At 43.2% G+C, this 20588-nt stretch overlaps 1 protein-coding gene across 3 annotated transcripts; it reads left to right on the forward strand.

Moving 5' to 3' along the window:
- The first annotated feature begins 3933 nt into the window (after positions 1 to 3933).
- On the forward strand, positions 3934 to 19863 carry RIPK1 (receptor interacting serine/threonine kinase 1). Of its 3 annotated transcripts, none has more exons than XM_060244165.1 (12): positions 3934 to 4137; positions 6851 to 6965; positions 7711 to 7864; positions 8938 to 9075; positions 10034 to 10262; positions 10352 to 10501; positions 10925 to 11001; positions 11514 to 11604; positions 12714 to 13337; positions 15678 to 15749; positions 16786 to 16932; positions 19135 to 19863. In XM_060244165.1, the coding sequence occupies exons 3-12, from the start codon at positions 7745 to 7747 to the stop codon at positions 19443 to 19445; spliced, it is 1959 nt and encodes a 652-aa protein (XP_060100148.1). In that variant the 5' UTR covers positions 3934 to 4137; positions 6851 to 6965; positions 7711 to 7744; the 3' UTR covers positions 19446 to 19863. The 3 variants fall into 3 exon arrangements, with proteins under 3 accessions (XP_060100148.1, XP_060100145.1, XP_060100147.1); XM_060244162.1 differs by having other exon boundaries at positions 4119 to 4137; positions 6851 to 7053; XM_060244164.1 differs by lacking the exon at positions 15678 to 15749 and having other exon boundaries at positions 4119 to 4137; positions 6851 to 7053.
- The last annotated feature ends 725 nt before the right edge of the window (positions 19864 to 20588 follow it).

The raw sequence follows: 20588 nt of genomic DNA on the forward strand, positions 1-20588 counted from the left end.
CAAAGAAGAAAATAAGCCATCATTTTTATTTTTAATATCGTGAATGCAGATCTTGACCTGCGATAATGGGAACGGAGGGGAGGAACACGCTAATTGATCAGTTAATCATCACTGGTGGTTTTAATTGCAATTTTCAGCTTAGCAAGGAAAATCTACACTACACTACACTATAGGACGGTTGGTCTTGCCTGCTGTGACTGGCACATCACCAAATGCCTGACCCTTTTAACTGGAGAGGCCAGGGTTCGACCCGGGAACTTCTGCACATAAAGCAGCAGATGCCCTATCACTGAGCTACAGCTTATTTAAAAAAAAATCTTGGTGGGCGTCTTTCTATTTAAAATTATTCCCTTGATAGCTTTTTAATTCACTGGTGGAAAGAGTAAAGTGTGGCTTTAAAGACTAACAAATGTTTAGTAGTTAGACTAAAAAATGTTTATTTCATAATAAAGTTAGAGTCCAGTAGCACATTTAAGACCAACACAAAAGCTTATACCTGGAATAAAACTTTGTTGGTCTTAAAGGTGCTATTGGACTCTTCTATTGCTTCAGTCCAACATGGCTACTTACATGGATCAATGCTTATTTCAGTATGAGCTTCCCTGAGATGAGGGCTTTTTTTGAGCAGGAAAGCAGTTCTGGCTACCTTGGCATCAGGAGGTGTGGCCTAATATGCAAATGAGTTCCTGCTGAAAAGGTTCCCATGTGAAACAATAGTGCTATCAGGGTGTATGGCCTAATATGCAAATGAGTTCATGCTGGGCTTTTTCTACAAAAAAAAAGCCCTGCCTGAAACATAGCCCACTTCATTGAGAACCAACTTGGTGCAATGGTTAAGTGCTTGGAATTGTATCAGGGTGAATCGGATTTGATTCCCCACTCTTCCACATGCAGCTGCTGGAATGACCTTGGGTCAATCATAACTCTCTCAGAGCTGCTCAAGAGCAGTTTCGGTCAAAGTTCTATCATCCCCACCTACCTCACAGGGTTGTCTGTTGTGGGGAAGCGAAAGGAGACTGTAAGCCTCTCTGAGTGAAGAGCAGGGTATAGTTCCAATATCATCTTCATCATCATCAGAGCCAAAAATACAGAAACCTGTCAACCCAGGATGCTCCATTGACTCAAGGATAGGCATTCTCACCATGGATGTATCTGAATACACAGACCCTGCTCTGAGATCCTATGTCATTAATGCTCCTAGTCAATTCAAAACAGAGAAAGCCTGTTAACAAGACTACACCACTAGTAGTCACATACAGCTCTCAATTCAAAACAGTTCAATGTATCAGCAGCAACCGAAAACCTCGACAATAATGAAAGTTCTCTTTCACAAGCGCTGGGGAACAAACTTTTCCTTGCACATGGACAGTCCCCCAATCTTAACTCCTTGCCCACAATAATACAACGTCTAACTTGAACATGGACACCGGTAACAGAGCTTGCAATAAACACAGATGCCAACTTTCTGCTACATCAGGGGTGGCCAACAGTAGCTCTCCAGATGCTTTTTGCCTACAACTCCCATCAGCCCCAGCCAGCATGCCCAATGGCTGGGGCTCATGGGAGTTGTAGGCAAAAAAAATTTGGAGAGCTACCTGTGCTACATAAATCCAGACAACATGATCACCGGACCTAACAACATTTAACTACACCATCTCATGCTTATTCACTTGCACATCTTCTAATATTGTATTTGCCATTAAGTGCCAACAATACCCTTGGGTTCTCTATATAGGGCAAACAGATCAAACCCTATGCCAAAGATAAATGTACACAAATCTGACCTCAAGAATCACAAGACTGAGAAACCTGTAGGAGAATACTTAAACCTCCCAGGGACCACAATGAGGAACCCCCAAGTAGCTACTTTATTGCAAAGGAACTTCAGGAACAGACTAGAAAGGGAAATTCCTGAGTGACAAGTTATTACAACACTTGGAACAGTGGAACCCCCAGCACATAACAAGGATATTGGTTTCTTATCTCTACATATGCTAATCTCATTCAATCCTTACATCTGCATTCTCACCAAGAAGGGCTATTTTGTTGTTCAGTTGCACAGTCGATTCTGACTCTTTGCGACCCCATGGACAAAGTCACGCCAGGCCCTCCTGTCTTGGATATATATCCTCTTTATTTTATTTGGAATAATAGAATGAAATAGTGATTAATGTAATGACTAGTAGAATGTCATGTAATTTGAAATGATAGATTGGATTGTATTTATTTGGGGACAGAGGAAATATAAACTGCACAGCCAGCCACCCCACCTAAAAGAAAAGGATGCTACAAAATTATCTCCACACTTGAGAAGGAGTTGGATGGAGCATAATGGCAGGATCTCAGTTAATTACTCTTAGCATTCCACAATTAAGATAGGTACATCTGCCCATCTAGCCCCGGTTTTGATATATTTATTTCATTCACTATGCCCCCTCCCGAATTAAATCCGAACAAATGATGACCCTATAAACGAAGTTGGTTGTTTCAGCTGGGTCCTTGCATCTGTTAAACACCGTTTATTACGCTTATGGACTGACTGGTAATTTCCACTTCAATGTATAATAATAACAACAACAACAACAACATTTTATTTATATCCCGCCCTCCCCGCCGAACCAGGCTCAGGGCGGCTAACAACATAATCAGTCTGTACAATGAGTTATACAACAAATTTTAAAATCAACATTCAATTTAAAACATTCCAATTTAAAATTAACATTTCTGGTGCTATTCTATTAGATGCAAGTATGTATGATGGCGGAAACACTTAAGATGAGTCCATCAGTCATTCAGTCAGGTAAAGGCCATCCTAAAGAGGAAGGTCTTGCAGGCCCTGTGGAACTGATCAAGGCTCCACGGGGCCCGCACTTCTTCCGGGAGCTGGTTCCATAGGTGTGGAGCTGCAATGGAGAAGGCCCGTGTACGAGTATTCTTTAATTTTACCTCCTTCAGCCCAGGGATAGTCAGTTAGTTCTTCCCCACTGACCTCAGTGCTCTCTGGGGTTCATATGGGGAGAGACGGTCCTTCAGGTATTCAGGTCCTCAACCATATAGGGCTTTAAAGGTAATAACCAGCACTTTGTAGCAAACCCGGTATACAACTGGCAGCCAGTGCAGTCCGCATAGCCCCGGCTGTATGTGCTCCCATTTCGGGAGCCTAGCTGCTGCGTTCTGCACCAGCTGCAGCTTCCGGGTTTGGCACAGAGGCAACCCCATGTAGAGGGCATTACAGTAATCCAACCTTGAGGTGACCGTTGTATGGATCACTATTGCTAGGTCCCGACGCTCTAGGAAGGGGGCCAACTGCCTTTCCCGCTTCAGATGAAAAAATGCTGACTTGGCAGTGGCTGCTATCTGGGCCTCCATTTATAATGAAGGCTCCAGTAGAACTCCCAAGCTCCTGACTCGGTGCGCCGCCGGGAGAGGAATTTCTCCTCCCAGAGCGCCACGACCCATGCAAAGGACCTCTGTGTTGGTTGGGTTGAGCTTCAACACACTCAGCCTAAGCCAACCTGCCACAACCTGCAATGACAGGTCCAGATTTCCTGGGATGCAGTCAGGCCGCTGTCCATTAGCAGATAAAGCTGGGCGTCATCTGCATATTGATGGCACCCAAGCCCATACCTCCGGGCAATCTGGGCAAGGGGGCGCATGTAGATGTTTAATAACATCAGGGAGAGAACTGCTCGCTGAGGAAGTGTGCCTGCACACAAAAGCTTCTACCTTGAATAAAACTTTTGTCGCTCTTAAAGGCGCCGCCGGACTCAAACTTTTGTTCAGAACTCCTACACCTTCAGCCAAGCCTTTCCCTTTTGACAAAATGCGCCTGGATCATAGGCTGACTGCTATTTTGTCACGCGGTTTAACTCCGCCCCGGCTAACTTCAGCAAAGAAGGAAGAGACTATCCAGGCGCGCTCGATCCCGACGGCGGGCGGTCTTGCACGGAGGAAACGGGGTTTGGGAAATCCCTGGGCGCGGCCCCGGGCGCCCAAGCGGCGAGATTCCCACTCGGGGAGACAGAAAGATAAAGGCGACTCGGCTCCTTTGCTTCGCGCCACTTTGGAAGGAGTCTCCATTGAGTTCTCTCGCCCTGGGGAAGCTGAGCGAGTGGACTTCCGATTGCCGATCCTGGGGTAGGTAGTTGGTTCCTTTGACTAGGAACCCCAGATCCATCATGTCTGAAGGGTCTCCGGTTGACTTCTTTGGGTATAAAAGGGGTGAAAGCGGAAAATGGGAGGCGCCCACGAAAACGAAACTAGGCTTCCTGTTCACTTCTCACGCAAACCCTTCCCCATTCTTCCGTGGGACCGCCGAGGTTTTTCAGAAGTGACCCCATCCTGCAAAATGAGGGGCATCACCCCGCATATCCATCCCGAACCTAACCCGAAGAGTGTCTAGGGCTGCACTTACTCCCAAGCAAGTCCTGCTGATAAAAGTGGGTCGTACTTCGGGTTAGACTTGCGCCGACGTGCACCCGTCTAGGTGACAAGCTGTTGCTTTGGTCACTCTTTTCTTTCCCCCTTTAAGTACATGCAGACAGTAGGGATGAATGAGAGAGACCAAGGGTTTTAAAAAAGCTCCGATAAACTTGTTGTAGTTAGGGAATCCTCTTGGAGGGGGGGGGCATTATCCCACACATCCTATAATCCAGGTGTGGCCAAGCTGGATGTGGCTCTTTCATACATATTGAGTGACTCTTTCATACTTATTGTATGGCTCTCGAAGCCATCACCGCCCCATTGGCCTGCTTGGAGAAGGCATTTGTTTCTTTCAATCACTTCTCCAAGCCAGCCAGCTGCGTGGAGAATGCATTTAAAGTTGCTTTCTTTTCACCTCTCCCTCCCCATCTATTCCCTCCTTCCCTCCCTTCCTGTTTTGTGGTTCTCAAACATCTGATGTTTATTCTGTGTGGCTCTTACATTAAGTGAGTTTGGCTGCCCCTGCTATAATCTAAGATGGGAGGAAGATAAAGCTTGCATGATAGATAGCTTTGTATGGAGAAAATGACAATCAAAACCTGAAATAAATACTATTAATTGTTTAGTGTTGATTAATTGCCACTGAAATACAATCCAGTGTTTCATCCAGCATGATTTTTAAAACTACTTCCCTAAAAGTTAGGGTTAGTTACTTGGCTTTATATTTGCTTTATAACTCCCTAAGCTTTATAACTCTCTAAGGCTTGGCAGAATAGATTCTGATATTAATTGTAACGTTATTAGTGTTCAGCTGAAACAGAAAATGAAAATGGGATAACTGGTTTGAGTAGCTTTCTTTAAAAAGAAGATGTAGCACTGGAAGATGACCACCAGCACCCCATCGGCAGGCACTCAGTTAGTTACTGGAGCAGAGCAGAGGACAAGTATAAACTGCAGTGTTCTTAATGATACAACTGGATTGAAGTCAAAATTATATTTAGTTGCTGGTGTGCAAAAGGAAATAGATGCAAAAGGAAAGTCCAGACCTATACAACACATATAATAGGAATATGGAACATGAGAAGTATGAATCAAGGTAAACTTGAAATTATAACACTCAAAATTAAAATTTTAAACATTGTAATGCTAGGTGCAAGTGAACTAAAGTGGACTGGGTTAGGACATTTTCAGTCAGGAAATTACAAAGTGTTTTATTCTGGAAATGTCAAACTCAGAAGAAACTGTGTTGCTCTATTAGTGAGGCAAGACATAACACAAACAATTAGGAGCAAAGTCTGATCCATCAGACTTCACAGAAAACCTGTCAACATAACCATTATTCATGGTCTTCAGTTTGCAAGATCTGAGCAAAACTATTAATGATAGGATGTTTGGAAAATCATTAATTCATATGGTCATCATAAGACAGAAATTACTGATGGCCCATAACACGCATAGGTTCCTTAAAGGGGGAGGGGACTATGAATATCCCTGTGTGTCAGGCACAGTACCAATACTTTCAATGTATCTAGGAAATTGTATATTTGCTAAGAATTGTCATGGGCCAGTGTTTCAAGTGTAAGCAGCAACATATTTTAATGAAAGTTGCTGAAGGTTTTTGTTGTGAGGCACATGAATGATATCACCAAGTTAATAATGGTGAGCATATGGCACCGAATTTTGAAAAGTGCAGTCTACTCTAATCCATAGTGGTATTCCAAGAACTCAGGCAGAGAGGTCTTTTCTCGGCTCTGCTAACCAAATCCTTAAACTAAAAGTATCAGAGCTTTTGTATCCAAAACATGTATTCAAGCCCTTGTGGTATATGATGAGTATGGTTTGGCCACTTTCAAACTTACCACAGGGTGCACAATGCAGCCAAATGGAACTGTCTGCCTATAGTATGCTGCCACATGAAGCAAGTTTCACCGCCTTGCTGTTGAATTTCTAGTCGGTTATGCAGCATGGTCAAATTTGCCTCATCACATGGCTTGGCTACAGATGGACAACATCCCAAGTCATAAACTGGAGAGGTGGAATTGCTGAAGCCAAAAGCAGTGCATGGGATGCTGCCTGTACTTGGCAGGTGCCATTCCTGGGAAAAGTGAGAGGTCTCTCAAGGTCTCTGCAATGACTTAGAGGCCTTCTTTTACTTCTGTAAGGGTTACCTGTGAAGTTCTTTGATGTACGGGGCTCTTCAGCTAAGCTGCTGGTGGGAGGGGGAGGCCAGGAGGTAATCCAAGTTGAAAGAAAGGTGGCTATTGCAAAGGACTAGTGTGAGGCTAAAAGACATCACCTTAAGAAGTATCCTCAGTCCTTTCACAGGACTAGGTACCAGCAGGAAGATTTCTGTGCTGTTTTGCTTATGATTTACTGTAGCAGCAGAATGATGGACCACTATGCCTTATCTTCTGTGTCCATGTTACAGATCGAGGATTTTATCTTTCTGAATTGCTGGACTTCCACCCAACTTGCAAACATGTCATTGGCAGATATACAGATGAATTCTGCAGACCTTCTGGAAAAAGAACAACTGGATGCAGGTGGATTTGGGATGGTTTCCTTATGCTACCACAAGAGATATGGGCTTGTGGTGTTAAAAACAGTGTACACCGGGCCTACGCGCACAGAGTAAGTTGGAGAATAGTTAATTCTTCCCAGAGAGGAGAGAGAAAACTAGAAGTCAAAGGAGGCAAGATGCAGGGAGATGCCTGATGAAATCCTACCAGCATTCCAAATTTTACTTTCCTTTGTCCTGCATTTCTGGAGAAAGTTATTCTTGAGGCCTGATTTTTTTTTCTTAGTAGCTGATGCCATGACTGAGAGAGCTGTCAGGTTTCCATTGCTTTTTGCTATAATGTGAGGTCAATTTGACCACTATGCCAAAGTAGTACCACTGGGTGTTCCCCCCACCCCTGGGAGGGATAAAAAGATTTCTTCCCAATTTTTAGATCTAGATTAGCCCATAATGAAGAAACACCAAAATGAGAGGTCCATATATGGACTTCCCCACTGTCTCATCTAGTTGGCCTTCAGAAATCTGGCTTAAAGTCACCAGCCATTTAAATATCCATCAAAATACTAAATTATTAGTGATAATGCTGTGGCTTGAACTGTTCCAGATGTTATCACACTAAAGCCTCTTCAAAGAGTTTCAGAGAGTAAGCAAATCTTCTTTCTGTTACCTTGAAGATCCTTGATCAAGATCTTATATTTGTGTTTCTTATTTCTTGGTAACCATGCACTGTTATGTCAGGGTTTGTTGTGCATGTTGGTTTTTTCTGCCAGATGTAACAAATCCCTTCTTGAAGAAGGCAAAATTATGCAAAAACTAAATCATAATCGTGTGGTGAAGCTACTGGGTGTCATTTTGGAAGATGGCAACTACTCCCTCGTGATGGAATATGTGCACAAAGGGAACCTGATGTCAGTTCTAAAGGCAGTGAGTAGATAGTATTGTCGATACCTTACAGTTATACCAACTAGTGATTTTTGAGATGGTAGTTAAACATTTTGAATATTAGGGGTCATTTTATGTTTGTTTTTGTTGACAGCTTTGTGTTGCAATGAGAACTGGGGAATCAGATTTTCCCCACAATTATGTGGACTTTTGATTCCCAGATAGTTAAATCTGGGTGCATTTGGAAGCCTAGAACATGTGTAGTAGATCACACATGCCAGTAATGAACATCAGGGACACTGGGTTGGATCCAACCAGCTGTTCTGCTGGTGAAAAATGAAGACGAGGGTTTGTTTGACCACCAAATGGCTATGTTAGGGATCATGGGGACCTCCATGGACAAAAGCCATATGGGACTGGAGCTGCAGCAGAGAGGAATTAGATGAGACTGAGTGAAAGAGCTAGCTGGATCCAAACCATTGTAGTGTATGGACTCAGAAGGCAGAGATGATGAATCTTAAGTTGGATGAGTTCTGTTACTCATAAGCATAGCTGTTTGCTCTGAATTGGTTTATTTCCTTGATTTCTGATCCATGAAACCTACAATTCTGGAACCAGACCAAATTGTTGAATATAAGCTTGTTTATTTCCCCCCCGCCCCAAGATGTGGATTTTTAGAAAATATGTACAAACACTGAGATGGAATGGAAAGAAGAGGGTAATTCAGCTGTGCAAATGAAAATATGTTATATTTTATATTTAAGCTTCTATTCTATCCTATCTAAAAGGACTTATTAGTCAGAATACTTTTACTTATGGAAAGCTGCTTCTTGTGTCCTAGTGAGGAAAAGTTAGCCAGGAGGAGCTGTCAAACAACCCTGCAGTGTAGTTCTAAGCAGATTTACACTCTTCTAAACCCACTGATTTCAGTAAATGCAGAAGGGTGTAACTCTGTTTAGAACTGTTGTTAGTTCAAGTCCTAAGAATTTAAACTATTCTGGTTAATGTTAATTGAGTATTGTTTGAAGGGAAAGGAAGGTGGTTTCTTTCAACTTAAAGCTCTCTCTATCTCAGATCAGTTTTAATATTCATTTGCTATTTTGGCTTTGTTGCAGACTGAAATTCCTTTGACTGTGAAAGGGCAGTTCATCTTGGAGATCATTGAAGGAATGCTGTACTTAAGTGAACAAGGTTTAGTGCACAAAGACCTAAAGCCAGAAAACATCCTTGTAGATGAGGACTTTCACATCAAGGTACCATTAGCACAAAGCCCTGGCTTGGTTTATAAAAGAGTGATATGTTACGTAAGCTAGACAGGAACCCCTCAGACAGCACATATCCATTCTGTGCTGCACAAGCTGATTCAGTGTACTGGTCAATTCAGTTTAAAGCACACTTAAGGTTACCACTAAGCAATTGCATCTTGGCACTCAATTCAAACATGGTTAAATCTCCAATTCCCCCAAACTCCAAACAAGGAAAGCAAGGAATTTAAAAATAATAATAATTGTAGTATAATGAAGATTTGCATCCTATCAAAAGCTAAAGATCTGGAAGATACAAATATACAGAAAAGTCACATGGCATACCTGCCCTGGACTGTACTAAGTTAGAGGAAGACTGCGTAACTGAATATTTCTTTGCATCAAACAAGAACAGTACCACATACAGAAAGCTAACATGTCAGAAAGACTTCCTTACATGCTAGCTTTTTGAAAGAGGTAAGGGGCATAACATACATGCATGCATTTTTTTCCATCTGCAGTTTAAAGTTATGCAATCCAGGAAAAGTTATATCATGTACTTTTTTCTGCATGTTCAAACTGGTGCAGTGTGTACATTTTCTTCAAACAAATTAAAGCATGCTTTGGAACTGCCTTGTCATTGTTGAAAGAAACTGCATCGGATTTGTTAATTTCAGAAATATTCAGGGAAAGAAGAAATGCAATTAAAACAATTTTGTTTAATCCAATACAAAGTTGGTATTTTCTAGTCATGCACTGGTAATATTATGACACACAGAAGAGTACTGCCAGGGGACAACTCTATTTAGAACTTGTCATAGTTAACCAAGTGCTGAAAGCAATTTTTAAAAGATCAATACTTTGAGAAAGTTATTGTGTTAAGCATACAAGGTTCTCATATTACATCTCAATTCAGTCCCGCTCCTCTCCCCTCCTCACTATAACAGTTCTTCAATCGGCTTTGCAGATAGCGGACCTTGGTGTAGCCTGCTTCAAAAACTGGAGCCGGTTGACGAAAGAGGAGACCAGCCGACAGAGGAAACTCAAGTGCAACACCAAGAGCAATGCAGGCACACTTTTCTACATGGCTCCTGAGCACTTGCACTCCATCAATATCACACCTGTGGAAAAATCAGACGTTTACAGCTTTGGCATAGTGTTATGGGCTATTTTTGCTAACAAGGAACCATATGAGAGTAAGTATGTTATCTCAGTTTGCTAAAGTAGTTTTGCAGCACCGTTTCTCCAAAGATAAATGTCAGCATGTTCAATTTCCCTTCCCTAGATGCCACAAATGATGAGCACGTATACTTCTGTGTTATGCGAGGGAACAGGCCACTTATAGCTGAAATTGAGGAAAGTTGTCCAAGGGAGATAATTTCTTTAATGGAACGTTGCTGGAGTCAAAACCCAGAGGATCGGCCAACCTTTGCAGGTAGGGAGAGACTACTGTCCTGAAACAAATCCACCAATCTTTTAAAGCAGCACAAGTGAAAATATATCATGAGTAATATAATAAGCTGGGTAGAAGGCAGCCTAAAAATTATACAGAGTATTCCCAGGTGGCGATGAACGCTTTGCAGAATCTACAAATACAGCAAGGTGAAGGAAAGTGAGATGTAAATCAGAGCCACTTCAGGCTGCAAGGGGTGCGGGGGAGAGATAACATTTCTAAATGCTACATTACTTGCAAGTAAAAAAACCAGAACATCAGGACAAAGATTCCTGTTTGTGCCTCTTAATTCCTGCTTTTTAATCCCATGTCACTTTTTATGGGGGAAAGCACATAAAAATATAGCACATCCTGTTTTCATCAATGGCTGGTTGCATTAATTTACAATGCTTTGATTTGCTGCAGAAATCAATATGATGTACAAGCCATATTACTATCAGCACTTTCAGAAATATGTAGAAGATGACGTACAAAAGATAAAAGTAAGTTATCAAGCATATGGTATGATACATGGCTCAGATTTTACTTGTTAAAATATTTACACTCTGCCTTGTGCACGATCCACCATGGCCCAAAGTAGCTTACAAAACAGTGCTAGCCAAGTATTTTAGAATACAGGTAAATATAATAAAAAATACAAACCATCCACCCTGTACGCAGTTCTCTACAACATTATCAGCAACAAAACAACACAAAAAACCCCCAGAACCTTCAGCCTTCATCAAATGCCCTTTTAAACAGAAAGGCCTCTGAGAACAAAATTCCAGTGGCACTTTAAAGACTAATATTTATATCAGTATGAACTTTCATGAGTCATGGCTTAAGTCCTCAGATACGAGAGCAAGCCAGAGAAGGTAGCTTCTGTGCTTGTGAGCATGCGAAACCTTTGCCCACATCCATACAAATTTTCTTTGATGAACATTCTGAGCCACACACTCATGGAAGTTAGGGTGTTGGAGATGATTTAATCAAGTATTTTTTGTGCATTTGACAGAAAGTGTACCCTGAACCAACGGAACTTGTCAAAAGGATGCAGTCTCTCCAAGTTGATGCTGTAGCAGAACCACCAAGTAGCACCCGGATAGGTAATCCATTTCATTTTTCTCAGCAGTCACCTTTTTGTCTTCCTATTTATGCAGAATCGTTCACCTTTACAATTGCACAGTGTTTAGGAGTAACTTCACATGCAGACCCAGACTCATGATCCCTGAAAGAGAAAATACAGTTGAGGCCTGTAGTTCAAAGTTCATCAGAACTGCTGTGTATTTACATGCTACATTCTGATTAAAAACAAGACTACTTTAGGGTACAAGGAAACTAGCAAGGAAGTCCATCTTGGTTACAGAATTTCAGCTCTGGGCAAGCAACAACAATTTACCTGCACAATCTAGGTTAGGTAATACCTGGTGAAAGTTCAGTAGCTAGGAATGGAGAACAGGAAGACCAGAGAGAGGTCACCTCAGACTAAAAAATACACACAACCCTAAGGCCTTGAGCCATTCTGAGCGAATGCCGATTAAAAGTTACTGTTACGACTATGTGTCCTCTTTTAAAGATTGTATACTAGTGTTAAACAGAAGATAGTGGAACTTTCATTTATTGAATAAGAAGTGGAGTAAAACCATTGCTGGAAGAATTTTCGAAGCAGGAGCATCAACTTTCTGTACTTTGGCACTCTACTTTCTGTACTTTGGCACTCTACTTTCATTGATATTGGCACTCTATTGAGACTTGTTCTGGTTTCTTGTCCTCATTTGTAAAGACTTTGTGAAGTACATTATAATTTAGTAATTTTTGGCCACTGTAACATTAGGGTTGTGTGTATTTTTTAGGAATGGAGAATAGGCAGGATTTCTAATGTTGAGGGGTGGGGTTTCAATGACCCACAGATCTGTGCCTCCACTGAAGACTGAGTTGGTTTATTTTTATTTTTTTCCCTTTTTATGCTGGTTGCCAGTAGCAAAGTAGATCTTGGGCTTTTTGGCTGATAAATGATGCTTGTGAAACAGTCAGAGGCTTTTTTGTGCGTAGGTCAGTAAAGACAGAAAGAGCAGCAGAAGCAACGTTATGTAGGGCGTATGCATGATCTTATACCTTTAGAACCAGTAAGAAAGCACCTGTCAAACCCAACACCTTCAGTTACACCTTTGCAAAGCTATCTGTCATGCTACTTAACCTTCCTGTTCCCCTGCAGATCTGCCCAGTTCTCTACACAGTTCTCAGGGTCTCGCAGCCAACACTGTGGATGAAGCCTTGTTTGCGGCTTGTCCTGAAAATGAACCCGTGGAGAGCTGTGAAACCTCCTTTGAGCCCCATTCTGTGAACCTGGACAGAAAACTGCAGGATGAACTGAACTACCACAAGTATGGCAGCAGGATGGACAAACCAGAAAGCCCCTCTGTGGCATACAGTGCAGAAATGCAAGAGGAGGAGAGGAGAAGGAGGGTTTCTCATGACCCATTTGTAAAGGTGCCTGCTACCCCACGGGCACAAGAGACACACTCAAGAGCTGAAAACCCCAGATCAAACTTTGGTCATAATTTGATCAACAACACTCCGGCCCATTACAATCACCTAAGGCAACAGTCACCGGGTAGAGTGCTACCCAAAAGGCAGAACATCCCAAACAGTCCAAATAATTCATATGGGATGAGGCCTGTGGATCTGGGAACATGCATGGATGCAGAGGATATGTATAGATCACATTCAGCTAATACTGTTAATTTCAGTAAGCCACCTGTGCCTGAATCTGGTGCAAATCATCAACCAAAGCCCTCAATGCCACATCACATCCCGAAAAGCCAAAACACGGACCCTGGTAAGAATTCTGTTTGGGGATATACTTAAGGAGGAAAGTGAACGTTGTTATTCAGTCGCACAGTTGAGTCTGACTCTTTGCGACCCCATGGACAAAGTCACGCCAGGCCCTCCTGTCTTCCACCATCCTCTGAAGTCTGCTCAAATTCGTGTTAGTTACATCAGTAACGCTGTCCAGCCATCTCATCTTTTGCCATCCCCTTCTTCTTTTGCCTTCTGTCTTTCCCAGCATCAGGGTCTTCTCCAGTGAGTGCTCCCTTCTCATTTGGTGGCCAAGTATTTGAGCGAACATACTCAGCTATAACTGACAGATGCGAACTGGCAAGATGACACTTGCAGACTCTAGGTGGGACTTGGGCTAAATTTTCAAGTTTCGCCAATTCCTCCATCCTGCTGCAGACCCTTCTTCCAATATTGTTCAGGGTCCCCTATGAGCAGCACCAGGGCCAGTTCTGCCACTAGGCAAACTAGGCAATTGTCTAGGGCGCTGACAGTCTGGGGGTGCCAAATTGAGCGCTACAATTCATCTGTTTTTGAAAATTGGTTATCAGTGCAGGGGGGCATCAGATGGTAGCCTTGCTTAGGATGCCAGATAGTCTAGGGCTGGCCCTGAACAGCACTGTATGGAGATTGGTGAGCTGTGCTTTGGCGGGGGCGGGGGGAGCACACAGGAGAGTTCCATTCTGCCATTGGACAGTTTAGTCTGGATCCAGTTCACTGTCATAGGGAACAAGGATGAGCTGACATCTGAGCCTTTAACTGGCCCCGCTAGTGCTTCTGAGCCTGTAGCCGGCCCCTCTAGTGCTCCTGAAGTTGACAGCTTGCCACCAGCATTCCCTGTACCTGACCCAGCAGTAGAGGAAGAGGAGGAGGTGCAATGGCAAGCAGGGAGTCCGCCTGACTCACCCCTACGGGTAGCGTGGTTGAGGGAGCAACTCTGCTGAGACTTAGCAGCCCAGCGGAGGAATGCATGCCTATGGGGAAGGCTGTTACTGAGCCCTGAGTATTAGCAGGAACTTCTCCACTGTTAATTGGAGGCCCATTTAGCCCCCTGCTCAGGGCTGGGCTCTCCGTGGAAGTAACAAGTCGCTTTGGCATGACGCACGTCCACCTCAGCTTTTGCACTCTAGCTTAGACTCTTCAGTTTCCTGACTCCCAGCTTTAGATGACCTCGCTTTCCACTCTCTGACTTGGCTTTTTGACTCTGCTTTTGTTTGAACTTTTGGCTTGACCCCGAGCTGGACTTTGCTCACACCCACACCCAGCCTGTAACATCCATTATCTCTGCTACCCATTACACATGGGTATAGTTTAATTCTACTTTGCTAATTCTGGATGGCTAAAATGTAACAAAGAGCCCTGTGGCACAGAGTGGTAAAGCTGGAGTACTGCAGTCCAAATTCTGCTCACAACCTGAGTTCGATCCTGGCAGAAGCTGGGTTCAGTTAGCTGGCTCAAGGTTGACTCAGCCTTCCATCCTTGCGAGGTCAGTAAAATGAGTACCCAGCTTTCTGTGAATAAAGCATAGATGGCTGGGGAAGGCAATGGCAAACCACCCTGTAAAAGTCTGCCAAAAAAACATCCTGACTCCATGGGTCGGTAACAAGCCAGTGCTTCCACTGTAAATTACCTTTACCTTTATATGTAACATGAGTTCAGAACAATGGGCAATATACCTTTAGGTTACTTAAAACCTAACTGTCCGGTATACAGGTGAGTAGGCATGTTGGTCTGAAGCAATAGGATAGAATTAGAATCCAGTGGCACCTGTAAGACCAAAAAAGTTTTATTCAAAGTATGAGCTTTTGTGTGCATGCAACAGGGCTTTTTTGGTAGAAAAAGCCTAGCAGGAACTCATTTGCATATTAGGCCACACCCCCTGACAACAACCCAACCGGGGCTGCATTCTTGTGCATTCCTGCTCAAAAAACCCACCCTGGCAAGCCTGCTTTGTTGGTCTTAAAGGTGCCACTGGACTCTTAACTTTAGTCTATTATCCTGTATACATGTATATTAATTAAGGCATATGATTGTAGTTTCCATCCCACATAAACTTTCCGCTCCCTGCTGGCCTGCCAGTACACATCTACCTTTGTCATTTATGGCTAAATAAACAAAACTGACATTGGTTAAGATTCCCTGCTTAGTCACCTGAAAGTGATTCTTATCGCAGTTGACTGGGTGGGCAGCTCTTCATAAACCTAAGGCACGACAGGAGTGAGCTATACCTAAGTAATTTGTACAGAAAACTCAAATCCTCATTACCTTAACTGGTATATTAATGATTCTGTACTGTTAAGCTGTAGTTTGAGTATAATACAACGTGTATGTAATTGTTTAGGTCCAGTGGAGTTTTATCCTTTTATGAAGGCAAACTTTGCACAAACTTCTCCTACGCACAGCAAAAGCACAGGTAATCAATCAGATGCAGTTGTTTTCTTAATATAGGCAGTTTGAGTCTAATACTATTTGGCCCAAGTCTGTTCATACTTGTAACCAAAACAACTTTGTAACCTGAAAGCTCTCTGGCTACTTAAATGTAGCTAAACTGTAAATGCATGAGCAATATTACACAGTAGACTTGTGGTGCCTTTAAGTAGGACAAAATTTTATTGCTGCTTTAGTGTTCGTGGATTGGAGCCAATGTCTTCAGATGCAGTGAACTCCTGACTGCACCTTTAGAATAGGTTCATGAAGACTTATGCCGGAATAAAATGATTAGCAGGTTAAGGTGCCACAAGATTCCTGCTTGTTCTTGCTGCAACAGGCTAACACTGCTACATTTTTGGAAGATACAAAATCTTTCTGGACAAGTATAGAACCGTTAACCGTTATTCTTGTCCAGGCCTTGAATTCAGCAGGAGCTCATAGGAGTGCAGCTCCCTGAACCTTTCTGACGCCCCCACCTGCCTTGTCCACTGAATAGTAGGTGCAGCTGCATAACAATCTCTGGATTAGGCGAGCAGGCAGCGAGCCAGCCACCAGGAGCTTTGCCACACCCCCAGCAGCCCTCATTAACCCATGGAGAAGCCCACACCACCCTTTCTCCACTTCTTAGGTGATTTTGGGTGGCAGGTGGCTTGCTGGCCTTTTGACTGGGGGGTGGCAGCCAAGGAGAGCCCCAGGTGAGCGAGGCCTGCTTGGGCTGGCTGGATCTCTAGCCAGCCCAAGCAGGCCTCGCTTGCCCGGGACTCTCCTTTCTTGTATCGGGTTTCCTTTGACTGGTGGGGGGGGCATATGCTAATGAGCTCCACCACCTATTTTTCTACAAAACGACCCCTGTTCTTGTCTAAGTACTGACTATTGCAATGAAAGTATGCTGCGATGCACAATAAAAGTACATTAGATTTCTGATTTTACATGTTACTAAAAGTTACTTACCTCACTGTCTCCATCCCTTGTTTTGTGTGAATCTGATGTTTATGTATTTTGAACTGTCTCATATACAGAAGAACTGGCACAGTACAACATAGTTAACAGCTGTGGAATTCAAATAGGGGCCTACAACTATATGGCAATAAATGATCAGAATTTCCAAATATGCAGTTATCCAGCAAATACTTCCTACGCATCTGCAGATTACCAGAAACTGTTTGGTAAGTATGAAAATAAATATTGCTCTTCCTTAATGACATAATATTTGGTCTAGGATTATTTCATTTCATTCTTGTAACTCTATTCAGGAACATAGAATTTTAGGATTGAAAAGGACAGAGGATCATCTACCAAAGAAAGGTATTTCATGCCCAAACATTTTTAGTAGATTAATCTATAGAAATAAATGTACCTTGAACGTCACAGCCTTTTCAGTGAGATTTTGGGAATCTGCATCTGTGATTTCATATTGTGTCGCAGGCGATCACTAGATGCATCCTAAAGTCCGCCACAAGATGACATCATTATTGCACTCCAGGTTGGAAGAGTGAAGTTCAGCCGCTGTTTTCACACTGAGATGGGGGCTTTTTTCCTTCCCCCCATCAGCAGAGATGGAGAACAAGAGGGGGGGGGCGACAGGAATGACCAGAAAGGCTTTATTTATGATGCAAATATTATGTGCATGAAATGAACACACTGTCTGCTTTTTCACTCACCACAGTAACTCTGCACACACAGCATGTGTGTATAGGCAGTGCTTATAGAAGAGCATCATACTCACTAGTCCTGCCTCTAACCTGCCCCTGCCTACCAGCACTGTTCCCTCTATTTTTTCTTCTTCTACTGAATGCATTAGTTCACATCCTGAGCAGAATATGGCAACTGTAATCTTAAAATGGGCAATGGGCAGTGCAAGACCTTGGGCAGCTCCAGACCACTGCTGAGCAGGGTTTCTTCTGTTAATGAGCGGCCGCTCACAGACACAGTTTAGAGGGAAAGCTGCCTACAAGTGTTCAGCCTGACATCCACCAAGAGCCTGTGGGCATACAAACTATATGTGTGCAAGTTTTGTTCTTGAGAAGCTACTGTTATGTGGAAAGACAGCCTATACTTGTATAGGTGGTACATATTTATATTTAAATCCAGAAGGATCTCAAAGGCACCTGACATAGAATAGTACTATTAATTTGGTGACAGCTTCCATCTCCTGTGACACAGCCCTTTTGTTGTTCCCCATCCCTTCTCACACAGTCTCAGTCCCTGACTGCTATCAGCTGGATGGTCAGTTGCCTGGCTGTGTGTCCTATTTGGGACATCATCATCAGATTTGTCTATTCTGCCACCCTGTTATTATTTATTGAGTGATACTGAGGGGGTGGTTAGTGAGGCTGTGGCAAAATTTCTGGCTGACATCCTTAAATTTAATTCTGACCATGTTTGAATGTATCTGTAAGCTCGGTTTTATTTTGATTTTATCTCCAATGTTTAAAATTTTATATTCTGTGTATTTTTATCTGAATCTATTATGCCATTAAAGGTTTGGTATGGTATGGTATGGTGTGTCCTATCCTCGCTTTGCCCAGGACAGCTGGTTTCTTCTTCACAGTCTCAAGTCAGAAAGGAAGGAACCAGATGAAGCAGCTTTGCCTCCACTGAGTGATGTAAATTCTGTGTTGATCTGGAACTGAACACACATAGGCAGGGGAGGACAAATATGTGCAATCCCACATCGGCATGCTAGAGTTTAGCTGCTGCTCACAACTGAATGTCCTTTCAATAGGAAGCAATGGACTGCCAGCATTATCTTACCTCCGTGTAAAAGTAAAAAAAGGTAAAGGTAGTCCCTGTGCAACCACCAGTCATTTCCGACTCTGGGGTGACATTGCTTTCACGACGTTTTCACGGCAGACTTTTTACGGGGTGGTTTGTCATTGCCTTCCCCAGTCATCTACACTTTCTCCCCAGCAAGCTGGGTACTCATTTTACTGACCTCTGAAGGATGGAAGGCTGAGTCAACCTTGAGCCAGCTACCTGAACCCAGCTTCCACCAGGATCGAACTCAGGTCATGAGCAGAGCTTACTGCAGTATTGTACAGGGAACAAAACTGGATTTCTTAAACACAAATTGCTGCCATGCTAATTATGGAGGGGCAGCAGTGGGTGGAAGATTGGGAAGTTTGGGAGTTTAAATATCAGCTCAGCCACGCTGCTGGGCAGTTGCCTATTCCACAGCCTAGCTTAGCCTATAGGGTTGCTATAAGAATAACCGGAGATAAACACATGGATGCCACCTTGTGTTCCTTGGAGGCAAGGCAGGATAAAAATGTGATCATTCGTTCTAGCTCTGTCCTGGGAACAAAAGAATGGAAGGCTGTCACTGAAAGACCTCAACATGCATCCTGTTTTTGCTTTTCCATCTGCAGATAGTACTGCAGTCATTTCTGACGCATACCTGAACCTTGTGAGAGACAACTTGGCCAAACAGTGGAAATGCTGTGCTCGTAAGCTGGGCTTCAAAGACTCCGAGCTGGATGAAATTGACCACGACTATGAACGGGATGGATTAAAAGAAAAGGTTTACCAGATGTTCCAGAGGTGGCAGATGAAGGAAGGCAGCAAAGGGACAACGGTGGGAAAGCTGGCAAGAGCTCTCTTTGCTTGCCAGAGGATCGACCTCCTTAACAGCCTTGTAAAAATAAACCAGGAGTCTCAAGGAACAGCAGGAGGCTGCTAACGTGGAAGACATTTTCTAAAGGAAACATATTTTGCTACAGTATTTTGATAGCCCATTATCAGGGCTTCTTTTGTAGCAGGAACTCCTTTGCATATTAGGCCACACCCCCTGATGTAGCCAATCCTCCAAGAGCTTACAAGGCTCTTCTTACAGGGCCTACTGTAAGTTCCAGGAGGATTGGCTGAATCGGGGTGTGTGTGGTCTAATGTGCAAAAGAGTTTCTGCTACAAAAAGAGTCCTGGACATTATAAATATCTCAGTGCTGCCAGTATAAGACTTTTAGTATAAGCAGAAAAAGGAATGTAGATTTTCCTTAATTGTATTTCTGTTTTAACAGCTGTCACATCTTGCTGAACAACACCAAGAAACGTAAAGGCTGGAAATAATGTGTTTTTAGAATAAACTGCCAGATCGTGAATGTATTTGTACAATTTTAATTGGAAAAGAACCCTATAAATGGGTGTTAAGTCTGTTCTGATGCGGTGGTTATCAGGAATCACTTCTCAGGAAAAAAAAAAACTTCGTGCATCATTCTTAAAAGAAGAATCATTTTCTTTCTAACACATAAAACAATTAGCACATTATAGGAAACAAAAGATGACAGGGAAGAAGGCAGGTGGCTTTCCCACTAACATTTATGCAAATCATATTTGGGTGAGGGGCTGACATGGAATGATGCACTTCATCCCTATGGTTACCACCACAGGGCTAGCCCTGCCACTAGGCAGACTAGGCAATTGCCTAGAGCACCACCCTTTTGGGGCGCCAAAGTGGGCACCTCCAGGTGACTTGGTGATGTTATCAGTGCAGGGGTGGAGCGCCAGAAGTTAACCTTGCCTAGGGTGCCAGACAGTCTAAGGCTGGCCCTGCACCACATGAAGATGATTCCCATTTGTGCAATCACTGCAGAAGCATTCAAAGATGATAATTATATTGGATTTATATCCCGCCCTCCACTCTGAATTTCAGAGTCTCAGAGCAGCTCACAATCTCCTTTATCTTCCTCCCCCACAACAGACACCCTGTGAGGTGGGTGGGGCTGAGAGAACTCTCTTAGCAGCTGCCCTTTCAAGGACAACCTCTGCCAGAGCTATGGCTGACCCAAGGCCATTCCAGCAGATGCAAGTGGAGGAGTGGGGAATC

Source organism: Heteronotia binoei, chromosome 7 (assembly GCF_032191835.1).
Source record: "Heteronotia binoei isolate CCM8104 ecotype False Entrance Well chromosome 7, APGP_CSIRO_Hbin_v1, whole genome shotgun sequence".
In the NCBI taxonomy this organism is placed as follows: Eukaryota; Metazoa; Chordata; class Lepidosauria; order Squamata; family Gekkonidae; genus Heteronotia; species Heteronotia binoei.